The sequence below is a fragment of the Pipistrellus kuhlii genome, unplaced genomic scaffold (assembly GCF_014108245.1).
Source record: "Pipistrellus kuhlii isolate mPipKuh1 unplaced genomic scaffold, mPipKuh1.p scaffold_m20_p_14, whole genome shotgun sequence".
NCBI classification, from domain to species: Eukaryota; Metazoa; Chordata; class Mammalia; order Chiroptera; family Vespertilionidae; genus Pipistrellus; species Pipistrellus kuhlii.
The window spans coordinates 18,162,689-18,176,328 of record NW_023425449.1 but is presented as its reverse complement, the minus strand read 5'-3'; the positions used below and the strand labels follow the sequence as shown (position 1 = coordinate 18,176,328).

The 13,640-nt window shown below is 39.6% G+C and overlaps 1 protein-coding gene across 3 annotated transcripts in view; it reads left to right on the top strand.

The window, feature by feature from the left end:
• Nucleotides 1–13,123, top strand: part of TRPS1 (transcriptional repressor GATA binding 1) — a 229,276-nt gene extending 216,153 nt beyond the window's left edge. For all 3 annotated transcript variants that reach the window (XM_036436819.2, XM_036436815.2, XM_036436818.2), the window contains 2 exons: nucleotides 3,406–3,528; nucleotides 6,517–13,123. In XM_036436819.2, the coding sequence (XP_036292712.1) occupies nucleotides 3,406–3,528; nucleotides 6,517–7,581 (1,188 nt within the window). In that variant the 3' untranslated portion in view covers nucleotides 7,582–13,123. The remainder of the gene's footprint in view (nucleotides 1–3,405; nucleotides 3,529–6,516) is intronic.
• The last annotated feature ends 517 nt before the right edge of the window (nucleotides 13,124–13,640 follow it).

Genomic DNA, 13,640 nt, shown 5'->3' with positions numbered 1-13,640 from the left:
GCATGAGACAGAGCACTGTCCTAGGTACTAACTGTTTAGAGTATTTGATGACTGTTGGGAGACATGATTTCTGTCCTTTACAAACACAGGAGAATGAGAAGTATTTTAAAGCTCTGTCATGCATGATAGTCTATGAATGAAATAAGGTCTTCGTGCTGTAACAAGGTCAGGCTTGGTTTTTAGCAGGGCAGGGAAACTTCTGTTCTGCCTTCCTTTGCCAACCGACTGCTTCTCTGCCCTCGACTGGGCTAAGGATGTTGGTAACTTCGAAAGAACTGCCTTCCTGTGTGAGCCAGCTTACACTATGCACCGTGCGACCTAGTCAGGGCTCTCATCTCTGCTGCCGTTCGGAGAGGTGTGGCACCGTTCTGTGACCCTGTGGTCACAGCGGAGGGCATTCATCACTTCTCCCCGCTTCTCTGCTGCTTGCCGTGCCTACCAAGGTGATACATTTCTTTCGATGGGCAGGAATTTAATGGGTGAAACATTTCTCACCTCCCTCCCACTCGTTACCCCCACACAAGCACGCTGCTCTCGCATCCTAGGTGTGAACACCTAGATATCTCACTTTGACTCAACTTTCCATTCTCAGACTTGATAAGATTGACACAAATGAAATACACTTGATAATATCCAACTCTAGGCATTAGGCATATATATAAAATGTCTAATAAGTAGTTTAGCTTTATCTCCTGAATCTAACAAAATATGTATTTTTTTTTTTCCTCACAAAAGAAATAGTTGAATCCTCTTGAGAAATAGCTAACTTGCTGTGCATTTACTACGTCCCTGGCACTGCTTTAATCGCATCCATTAGCCCACGTTAATATTCAATATTCTCAGCAGTTCATACTTTAAAAGGAGGTGGGAGACTTAAGCATTGAGAGATTAAGTAACTTGCCCAAAGTTCACCCAGCAGAATGCAGAAGCACGCCTTTACTACAAGTAGTCTGACTCCTTAAATCTGATGATCAACCTCCCGGCCACACTGACACTGAGCAAATGAATCCATCGTTCCCCTGGAGTATTTACATTAAGATATACGGTTTACCTAAAACATACCAGCCTTTATTGGAGCATAAGTGCTGCTTACAGCAACCTATGCCTGTGGAAGCCAGAGCTATAATTTCAGGATTTTCTCTGTAACTAATGAAGGGCATTTTCTCTGCAAGAGAATTAAGCACAAAATTGGGCAAGGACTGAAACGCTCTCTGGAACCAGGATTACACCCACTTTGGCAAGCTGTGTCAAGCACCCAGGGCAGAAGGAGAGAAAAGCAGGCTGGAGTGAATGGCTGGTTACACATTCACATTTGAGCCTCTGCCATCGATGTGGGTTAGTTTCCAAATGGACATTTTCTTCGCTTTTATGTGAATCAACTTGGTGTTTATTTGCCAAACATGTTAGTATTTAGATCTAGGGAAAAGGAAAAAAAAAAAAAAAACAACGACATGGCCCCAGGGAAATTTCACAATGATAACCTAACTAGGCTCCCAAAGTTACTTCAGATAAAGGGGGCCCCAGAGTGTTTAATAAATACAACCTCTAATAGTTCATTGAAAAAAAAAATTTTTTTTTTCTAGGAAGCAGCGCTTTTATAGAAGGTCACTACTGGGGCTGGTGGCCTGACACCTAGTGTTTGCTGTGGCTCTTACTGAGATTTAGAAACTTGCAATGCATTCCTGGTCCCCACTCGAGGAGGGAGAGGAAGGGGAGACAGAGATTATCTTGGTGAAAAATCTAGCTTTTATGACATGACCCGAAGTAGCACAACCTGCTACACTAATGAAATCGCGTTCTTGGTTGAAAAGGGCAATTGTTAGCCTGGCTTGGTGCGCACTTAAAAACATTCCCCAATCTTGTTAAATTATTGCTCTCATTTCAGATTTTTATAGCTGCGCAAGCTCACTGGCCCTCCTTCCTTTACGTTTCATTCATTTTCCTTGTATTGATGATTAATGGAGGATGTCGAATGGTAGAGTGAGCAGGCATCAGCAATTGCAAGATCATAATTAGTTTAGCTGACGAGGGCCTCTGATAGCACTTGCATCTGGATGGAAAAATTACCCTATAGGGAACTGGCTGCTCACCAGGTCTTTTTAGTGATACATTGTGAAACACCCGATGAATCAAATGCCCTTTCAATGCCAAGAAAGTGTTCCAGTCTCGAAGCCAAAATTATGTCTGCAGAAAGCTTTCCATTTGAAATGTATCAGAGTACAATTATAACCATTGTATTTTCTTGGCAGAGACACCACTCATCTACAGTATGGACTCGAGTTAAATAAATGGCCTACATTTTTATGAATCCCTGAAATGTTGACTTCCACTGCTCTTCATTTCAAATGTATAAGAAAATTGGGGTTGCAGGGAGACTTTTTTCCACTCCTTATCTACCGTGCATATTTTATCATTAAGGGCTTTGCTTCCTAGAGACAGGAGGGCCGAGCTGCAAGGCAGGCTGTGCTTTTTTTTTTCTTTTCAGCAAAAGAATTCCATTTCCTGCCTGTTAGTATTTGCGCCTACAAACACAGCCTGACTTTTGTTTCAGTGGGACGCTTAATGGAATCATTGCTTGATAGCAAGAATGGAACAATCAATACTAATTACCCACTTTTAAGTAGCCTTAGATTATTTTTGAATCTGGTGATTACAGACTTCAGCCCACTAACATCAATTTGCGTTCGGAAAAGCTCGTGATTTCCGAGTCTGGGTCACATAAAAAGAATTCTATAGCCACTGATGGGACTGTGTTGTCTGGCTCACGCAGGTACCCAATCAGGGTTCTCAGGAGTGCAATACTGTACTTCTAACTGCCTGACGTTCCTGGCGGCTCTCTCAGCTTTGGGAAGTAAGAGGGTGTTCTCTTTCAGACTTTACACGCTTAACACACCGGAGACCTGACATGAATGTCTTACGTTCTCTCAGACTCATGTTTGCATGAATGGCGTTCGAGAAAGATATACTTTGCAATGGTGTACCTGGCGCCTGTATTCCAAGCTTGACCAGATTTGAAAGCGCAGGTTCAACATCTTGCCACGTTCTGTCTTTTGACTCTTTAGTTTTGACACTTCTTTCCAAAGGTGTCTTTTCGGGGTCAGCCTCCAGGAGCCATCGTTAATGGCACAGAACCCAAGGTTCAAAAAGTTAAAGCTGTTTCTGCGGAAAGCCTTTGGTGTCGCCCACACCTCATCCATCATTGCGGGGTTAATTATAATGAGAATCGGGGGTGCCCATTAAATACAATTGAACCTGACCTCATTACGGGCCACGTGGTTTCAGACTGTCATTGTTGCCAGTCTGGAGACAAAACTCCTGGGTTGATTTGGTCTAACTCCAGTGATCATGTGACTCACCTCTGACCTTGTGTGTGTTTTGTGTTTTTTTTCTCCCTCCCTGTTGCAGAGGCGTCGAGGCTCGGGTGTTTTTTGTGCCAATTGCTTGACCACAAAGACCTCTCTCTGGCGAAAGAATGCCAATGGCGGATATGTATGCAACGCGTGTGGCCTCTACCAGAAGCTTCACTCGGTAAGGACTGGGTAGACTGTCGGGAAAAGTTTCAGAAAGCAGCCTGGGCTGTGGTGTGATGAGGACCATTGCCTGGCTGGCAGTAACTCCCCTCCTTCCTCCCCCCACCCCCCCATCCACAGTTTATTACAGCCCCTTGTGTGATGTATGGTGAAATGGCCTTAGATGTTATGGGGAGATACTTTTAAGATGTTAGTAATACCTTATGCTTCTTTTGATATTTAAAAAAAAAAAAAAAAGGGGGAAAGGATTGATTTCTTGGAATATTCACCTAACCGATACTCGAACGAATGGTTATCATACTTTGGTGAACTTCATTTAGGTAGAAAGACAAACCTTCTTAAAAGTTCAGAAATACATGACAAGTGACTTTTTTAAAGAGGACTCTCCAGTGGCCAGCACAAAAGAGAGTGCAAGGGAAAGAATGTTCATTTCCCAGCTTACCTTTGGAATTTGCAAGTGTCATCTTGGCTGCGTTGGGGCTGGAGGTGGGGCACATGGAGAAGAGGGGCTCTGAACTAGAACCCGGAGGTGCCAGGTGAACCTCTGCGGTCCAGGGAATGCATATGTAGATGCCGCATCTGTGGACCCAAAGAGCACATCAGTCAGTCAGGTGCAAATGGTGTTTTGTGTTTTCAGATCTATAACTGGCTTCCTTCTGTGGCTTACTGGTGTACTTCCAGTAATTTCTTCCCAAATTTTAGTTAGAACCCTATAACAAAAATTGAAACTTACAAATTCTCCCATCTGTATATATGCATTTGACTTCCTGTAGGATTTTTTTAGTTTTGTTTACAAAGTTTATCTGCTGACAAGAACTGCCTTTAAAAATCTGAATTCTCTATTTAATAAACAGAAGTCTATGTCTGTGTGTTTGGCATTTTACCATGGCTCTCAGCACAGCCAGTGAATAGGTTACAGCGTCAGGGAATACAGTTGTAGACAACACGTCCTCCCAAATGGACCGCTGGAAGCGCCCTTTAAGAAATAGATGCTGCCAACAACACTAATTAGTGGTGAACTGTAAGTGAAAACCTTAAGCTCAGAGAAAGTTTTTCCCACCACCACCACCGCGCTACCATACTTTTCTTTTAACCTTCACCACTTAAGCACAGCAATAAGCTTCCATTTATTGAGTCCTGACATTAATGATTTTCATTGAACTCTGGCCAATCATAGGCCAGGAATTAATTAAGCTACTGCCTTCCAGCTTATGATAATTTAAGAACTGTGATATAAACTAAATTATTTTTATAGTTATTTTAATATTCATCTGTCCAGAGATGAGATGTTTGAGTTTTTTTAAAATCATGAATTTAAATTCATTAAACGTGAGCATCACCTTTATGTAAGTTTAAAAATATCAATGCAAATTTCAGGATTCTTTATAAAAGATAGATTAAATGCTGCATATTTTCATAACACAAATATGAAATTCTGAGCAAAATAAATGAACATGTCTTATCTAAGGGATGTGTCATATTCATTCTGAAACCAGTAATTGAATTGTCAGTAACAAGTATGCTATCTTTCTTCCCTTCAAAATACCTTCATAACACTAGAAATATTTTGTAAAGGATTTATACATTAAAACAAAACAAATATAAAAGGTCCTCTTTTGCATTAAGATTCATCTTTTCTAGGAATAATTCACAAATTACTAATAAGATTTGTATATTATGTGGAAATTAGTTCCTGATTTTAGTAAGCCTTTAGAAAAATCAGATTTTAGCCTATTAAAGGTTCATCTCAATTTTTAATCTGTAAATATGCATTAATTTATTAAATTTATTCTTTTGATTTTTATTAATCAAAGTTAGAGCTCTTACTACAAGTTGTTATAGTCTTATCTGTGGATTTCATAATTATAAATATCTGTTGAACAAATCCTTAAATACCAATCATATAATACTTCAGCCAAATAAAATACTCAAGCTTCGTAAAATTCAGCATTCGATTTAAGTACAGGGTAGTGAAGTTAAATTGAGAGATTGGATATTTGAACCAAGGCTACAAATGAATTTAGATTTTCAACGTAAAACAAATGCTTCACCTGTCAATAAGTACTATCTTCCCTACTGAATATAAAATTACGAAAGGAACAGAAATACAAGTGAGAGGTTAAAAAAGGAAAGAACTTCCACTGCTATGGCTCTAATTACCCAGCACCCTTCCTCATGATTCTGTCAGTTTGATTTTTTGTGTGTTCTGATACTTAATATTTTATATTCACATTTGCAGTTATTTAGAAGAATTCATGTATTAGTCAGCTCTGGCTGCCATAACAAAACACCACAAATGGGGTGATTTAAGCAACAAATATATTTCCCCACAGTTCTGGAGGTTGGGAGTCAGACCCAAGCACTGCATGAGGGTGTGGTGAGAGCACCTCTCCTGGCTTGCAGAAAACCACTTTCTAACTGTGTCCTCATTGAACTGTATTTAACTCCTGAAGACCATACACTTCCCAGATAGTGGTTCGAGATTCAACACGTGGAGTTGGAGGAGGACACAGTTCAGACTGTGGCGATGCATCATTTTCCCACAATTTTTATCAAAACCCATCGCCCATGTTGCGATGTTGACATCTTCGTGCATGACTCAAAAGTTGAGAAGCACTTCTGAAAAATCACATTTCTTCAAGTCCCTTTCTACATGCTTTTATCACTCAATAATGCAATTCCAAAATCCATCGAGTTTGGAAAGCTGTTTTTAAGTAGATGAAAGTTTTCATTCCTCCCTGCAAAGATGGGCATGATTTAATTAGGCTTTAAAAAAAAAAAAAAAGAAAGAAAGGCACTTTGGTTTCTTCCTGTGGTCCTGCTTAGGGCACAAGGAGGAGATTTAGTAAATCTATAACATAAAGCCTGTCCTTGCTTTGAACTGAAGCATGGTTTCTATTTGTGAGGAATTGTTAATGCATTTTAATGTGCGGGGTATTTTTTTTTTATGTTTTCCTTTTATGTATTGTGTGTTCCTTCTCCGCAGACTCCCAGGCCTTTAAACATCATTAAGCAAAACAACGGCGAGCAGATTATTAGGAGAAGAACGAGAAAGCGCCTCAACCCGGAGGCCCTGCAGGCTGAGCAGCTCAACAAACAGCAGAGGGGGGGCGGCGAGGAGCAAGTCAACGGCAGCCCCTTAGAGAGGAGGTCGGAAGATCACTTAACGGAAAGCCACCCGAGAGAGATTCCACTCCCGAGCCTGAGCAAGTACGAGGCCCAGAGCTCATTGACTAAAAGCCATTCTGCTCAGCAGCCAGTCCTGGTCAGCCCATCTCTGGATATCCACAAAAGGATGCAACCTTTGCACATTCAGATCAAAAGTCCTCAGGAAAGTACTGGAGACCCAGGAAACAGTTCCTCTGTGTCGGAAGGGAAAGGAAGTTCTGAGAGAGGCAGCCCCATCGAAAAGTACATGAGGCCCGCCAAACACCCAAATTACTCGCCCCCAGGAAGCCCCATCGAGAAGTACCAGTACCCCCTCTTTGGACTCCCCTTTGTCCACAATGACTTCCAAAGTGAAGCTGATTGGCTGCGGTTCTGGAGTAAATACAAGCTCTCGGTTCCTGGGAATCCGCACTACTTGAGTCACGTGCCTGGCCTACCGAATCCTTGCCAAAACTATGTGCCTTATCCCACCTTCAACCTGCCTCCTCATTTTTCAGCTGTTGGATCAGACAATGACATTCCTCTAGATTTGGCGATCAAGCATTCCAGACCTGGGCCAACTGCAAACGGTGCCTCCGCCAAGGAGAAAACGAAGGCACCCTCCAGTGTAAAAAATGAAGGTCCCTTGAATGTAGTAAAAACGGAGAAAGTCGACAGAAGTACTCAAGATGAACTTTCCACGAAATGTGCACACTGCGGCATTGTCTTTCTGGATGACGTGATGTACGCTTTGCATATGAGTTGCCATGGGGACAGTGGACCTTTCCAGTGCAGCATATGCCAGCATCTTTGCACGGACAAATATGACTTCACGACTCATATCCAGAGAGGCCTGCATAGGAACAATGCACAAGCAGAAAAAAACGGAAAACCTAAAGAGTAAAAAAAAAAAAACAAAAACCTTAGCACTTAGCACAATTCAATAGAAATAGGTTTTCTTGATGGGAATTCAATAGCTTGTAATGTCTTATGAAGACCTATTAAAAAAAAAATACTTCATAGAGCCTGCCTTATCCAATATGAAATTCCCTTCTCTTACGATTCTTTCTTTTGATGAGTAGGTTACCAAGATTTTAAAAAAGTGAGACTAATGGTCAGTGAGAAAAATAAAGGAAGATGGTCAATAGCCACGTTCTAGAACCTAGTAGGTCAAAATCATCTTGGCTAATGTGTACTGTGGCAATGATCCATAAGAAGCACCACCAGACTGTCATTATTAGATTTGTAAAGAAAGAGGTCAAAGCTGTCTAGAACTCGAAAGGGTTTACATACCATGAGTCTAAAGCAGTGCTGGGCTGGCCAGGAGCCCATGTATTCAAAAACCCATAAAATGTTGCCTAAATTTAGAAGTTATCATGAAATCCTAGGCAGGGGAGGAGAAATCTAAGCTCTGGGCCTGTGAAAGGAAAATGGCGCCCTCTTAGATTGGCCTCCTCTCCTTGACCATGTTTTAGAACTAGACCAAGAGATGTGAGCTGTGGTGAGGCCTGGTGAGAAGTCAGCAAGAACGTGACAGCCGGTGGCACAATGGTTTTGGCCAGCCCTGCCTGTACATACACATGCACACCCTCTCTGATATTTTTGTCCTTTAGATGTTCGAGTACTCCTTTTGAAAGTAGTCCTTTTTGTTTGCCGTTTAGGTTCATTTTGTCCAAATATATATATGTGCATTTTTAAAATTAATGTCCTCAGTGCTTACGTAGTAATTTTATTGTAGCCAGAGATACTTTTCTTCTATGCGATGAACCAGCGTGGATTTGTTTTTGAAGCCTCTTCTCGGTCACTAATCTCACTTGACACATGATAATGAAAGGGATCCCCTCACTTCAAAAGGCTAGATGGGTACAAAAAGTTCAGACCATGGGCTTAATTCGTTTAGAACACATGGTATTTCTCCACGAGGTAACCTGCTGTATTTATTTATTTTTCTCTTGGTTAAATAGAATTCTCCAAACATTGTGGTCAGGCAGCGTCTAAGGTTACGTTACCACAGACTGACGGTGTGTGTACCAATCAATTCCTCCATTAGATGTACGCAGGTTTAGTTAAATAGCATTAAATAGGATTCTTAGAAGTATGTCTTCAGATTTCTCTTAATACTTAAGGCTTTGTAAAACTATCCATAAAGGGAAAGCTCCTCAGCATAACTGCTCAGGGAAATAGGGCTAAATAACTGAACATTAAATAATTGGTTAAAGGTGCTGTTAGTCGAGCCTCAATGCTTGCTACAAGGATGTATGTACAAGGACTGACTTTAGTGATTTGCATTATATTGTCCCAACCAGTAGTTTATTTTTTGCCACAGAGATGTAGAAGATATTACAAGCTACTGGATGCACTGTCGGATTAACTTATTTCATTAAAGGAGTTGGGAGAACAAATAGGAAAAAAAAAAACTTATTTTTCTAGTAAATATTAATGTATTACATTTCAATAATGGTGCCTGACATATTGAATAATTATTTTCTACAGTGTACGTATGCAACAAAGATATTCCATCATGCATTAGAGTCAGTTCTGGCTCTGCCTAGCTGTTTACATTTGCAAATGTAGCAAACAAGGTAATGAAGCAACTATTTCTATTGCGGTAGATATCTTTTTGTGCGTGTGTGTGCGTGTGCGTGTGTGTATGTGCGTGCGCATTAAAATTGTAAACGGTAACATGAAACAAATGAAAGTTCTTGATATAATGGTATGGAAAACAAGAAGGAAATGAAAATATTTTTATGCCTACTTAGGAAAAAAAAAAGGGTAGCACTATTCATTCCAAGTACTTTTTTTTTTTTAATTTTTAAGCTCTTAACTCACATTGTTATGCTTAAAACGATAAACATATATCCTCTTTTTATTGCTTTGTCTATGTTTCAGATGAAACATTTCAGAAGTTATTTTGATGAGCGCTGCTGGAACCTGCAGCACTGATGTTTTTATTGCATTCTTGTAGTCGCATTTGCACTCTGTTTTTTTTTACATTAATTCGCAGTTGCTTTGTATTGTTTTTTTTGTTCTGTTTTGTTTTGGGTTTTGTTTCTTTTCCCTCAGTGCCAGGTCTTCGGTTTTTAGAGTTGGGTGGCAGGTTGAGTTCAACCAGTTCGTGGCTGTTGTAGCGAATGAAGTTAAACATGTCTTTCTGATGTTGTGTTGTCGTTTCCATTCTTGCATTTTCATTTTCATGTCAAGAGAGAGAGACAGAGAGACACAGAAAGAAAGAAATCAGGACTAAACCTTCTGCTTCAGTTTCATTTTTAAAGGGCTCTATTCTGATCTCACCTATTGCGTAGCTCTGATATTCACATAAACTGAAATAAAGGGGTGGCATGAGAAGCTCTGGCATCTAAATGATGCAATTTCTCTTCCTTGGGAATTGAATGAATGCATCTCAGATGTGCAGGCAGACTTGAGAGGTGGCAAGCAAAGACCCAACAAAGAGATTTCCCAAACAATAACACCGCATTTAGCTTTCTGAATGAAAAGACTGGTAACCAAGTGCATTCTGGCAAACCTCAAGCAACATTATATGTGGACTGCTCACATCGGCAAAACACCAGGAGTTTGGTTAAGTTGGGCAAGTACCCAGGTGTGACTGCTGGGGTAAAGCGACTCCATCAGCAGTTTCTTCAGTGTCAGACACAAATAAGTTGTTCACTTTGAGCATGTATGCCTTTTTATTTTCATGTGATTTTCTGTTTCCTCAGACAGGTTGGTAGTAATGTTTAGCATTGGAAAATACATATCACTATTCTTGGACTATTTATGGTCAATCCACTTTTGGTAGAATATTCTTGGATAGCCTTGACATGCTAGATCTTATTTCTTTATTCTTGATTTTTTCATTTTTGTTTTTGTTGTGTTACATATTTTAATGGAGAGGAGGTTGAGCTTTTCTAAAAAGATGAAAATCCATCATGACACTAAAATACCACTTATTTTTGGATTTATGACAACCTTCCATCTTTCAAAACAGATGACAAAAATGATTGGTTGTTATTTTTACTTCATTTGGTTTTCAGATGTCATTTTGTCTTAAGTTGTGACTTTTAAATGAGTTCTTTAGGTACTTAATTTCTTTTGAGGACTTCCAAGGTGATTTAAGAATTTTTCCCCTCTTGGAAAAGGCTTCCCAAACTCTGATGCAAACTATATGCCAGCTAAAATTGTAAGTCATTTAAGCATCGTACGTCTTTGAAAATCCCTTGTCTATATTAGACTTTAAGCCAAGACCAGCTCATGCATTCTCATTCTCCCTTTTCTCATTCTTTCCCCCTTTGCCCCTCACCCATATAATCATGTTGTTGTTGGGGATTGGAAAATCATAAAGAGCCAGCCCACCTCACAAGGTTGTGGATTGCAAGACACTACATGACTCTAAAGGATGAGAAAAGGATGGAGCTCTAAACATTCACACGTTAACTCTTCTTTCCACGTGACATATTGAGATGTTCTTTTTTTTAAAAAAAAAAAAATTAAACTTTGAAGATAGCGATGTTTTGTTCTAAACTGTTCTCTTTTAGTAAAAGGTAGAATTTTAGAAAACAAGCATGGTGATTCTTTTCTAAGATACTATTAATGAGAAGAAGAAAAAAGTGATTATCATTAACAGCTCTTTTGTTGAAGCCTGTGGTAGCACATTATGGTTGCACATGTGCACATAATCTATTATGATCCAATGCAAATACAGCTCCCAAAATAGCAAATGTATATATATATATATATTTTTAAATGCCTGAGGATAGACGTTTTTCTTAATAAATTGAAGAGTATCGATACTGCTATTAAAATCATTCTCAGCCTCCTTGCTGTGTGGCTGTAACCTTCACCAGGTGACGTGTCTTGAGACCTCTGGACTGCCTGTGCCTGTCTAGTTAGTGAACATTAACCCAGCTCTGGAGGGGGAATGTCTGCCATCCATCGGAGGAGGAAGCATGGAGCCCAGGAGCTGGTCTTCAGCTTCTGGGCTGCATGCCAGCCTTCTGCCTGAAGTTTACCCGAACTCACAGCTTCCTGTCTTTAGGTCGAGGGCCATGGCAGAAAAAATGCAAGACATCTTTGGTGAACGAGTAGGTAAAAACTTGCCCTCCGAGATCACAGGAGAGAGCGGAGGGCCTGAAATTGAAACTGAATATGAAACTAAATATGCTAACCAAAGGTAGGTACAAGTAGGTGGAATTCTATCAGCAGGCAGCTGTGCATGGAGAGGAGAATGGAAAGGCATGCACCAAGACCTTGAAGGGCTGGGTTCTTGTCCCAAAGAAAGACTTGGCCAAGGGCAGAAGGCATGGCTTCTCTGAAGAGCACTTCCTTTTGGCTTTCCAATTCCTGTGTCCTAGACAGTGGACTCACGTGTTCCTAATAGCGGTGCAATTGTTTAGAAAGTGTCCATGGTTATTTGCAGTAATTAGGACCTCCAGAAGATACTAGGGCAGAAGCGTGTCAAGTCAGGGATGAAGAAAATGTGAAATTCAACATTGATCCACATACAGAAACTGGATAATGTATGCTCGTGTGTTGTTCTCTTGAGAGGTAGAGCTGTAAGCTTCACTCCGCCCTGCACCAGAGAAGAGCAACAGTAGCTTTACATGGAAATGTTACTCACCAGATGAAGATGGTCCTTCAAGTCCCAAAACTATTCTGATTTCACCCCTGGTTTTCTCTTCATTATATGACCTGCAGCAAATCACTTTTTCTTTTTGTGCCTCAGGTTCCTCACCTGTAAAATGGAAAAATATATATATATTAATAATAATATTAATAATAATAATAATAATGGTAATGTAGTACTTGTTTGTAAAGCACTTTGAGATCCTTGGTTGAAAGGCACCATGGGAGTGCCAAGTATTATTATATGGCCAAGGGGCTTATTTAAACTCTCAGTTCCCAAGGGCCAGGAAAGGTTGGGATCATTTGTGTTAGGGATGAGCTGTAAATACCATAACTAGACAGCCTATAGTGTTGGCTATGAAGAGGCAAAACTATTACAAGGCTGATAAAATGATAGTTGTTTTTTTTAATGGCTACCAAGGCAGATATCACAATAAGAAATGCCAAATTCCTTCAGGTGGACAATTTGACAACATGGATAACTTGGGGGGAGGGGGAATGGGATGGGAAACATCTCAAAATGCCAATGTAAAGTTAACTTACAGCAATATTCACCAGCAGAAAATGTCTTTCTTATGGAATGATTTCATGTTGCTAAGAATAAATTCAATTTGTAGTCCTGATTTGAATATTAGAATGTTGGCTATAATAGTTCTGTTCTTACAACACATGGATTTTTTTTGTTTTATTTAATTTTGTTTTCATAGTGCATGTTCATTTCTACTCACAAACATGTTCTTGGTGTATTTCTTATGCAAACAATCTTCAGGCAGCAAAGATGTCTGTTACATCTAAACTTGAATAATAAAGTTTTACCACCAGTTATACATAATGGTGTTGGTATGGTTTATGTGGATTCCTTTTCATCTATTTAGCAATAGGAAATACACACCATTATAATATATAGACAGGCTCTGATGATTTGAGATGGTGAAATCAAATCAACACTTAAGAAATATGACTAAGATTGAAAAACCCTGGATTCTCTCAGCTTGTTTTGTTTTGCTTTGCTTTTTCCTATTACCAACCAATCTCTTATTGATAGATTTTGTGTAAAAAATATATATACTAGGTTTGGTTTTTTTTTTAGGAAGATTAACAATAAAACTTGTGCTTATTTCAAAAACATTTATTGAGTATCAAGTATTGAGTGTTGAGTATTGGGCAATGATTGTTACAATACGTAAAAACTCCAGCTATTGAAGTTTAACTTTGATTCAATTCAGTAGACCCATATGAATACAATGTAAAGATCCTGATAAGTCATTTCAAGGAGTTTTTATTAATATATTACATGCCTCATTTGTTTGCTTAAAATGAAATGAATCAGAGGAGGTTTCCTGA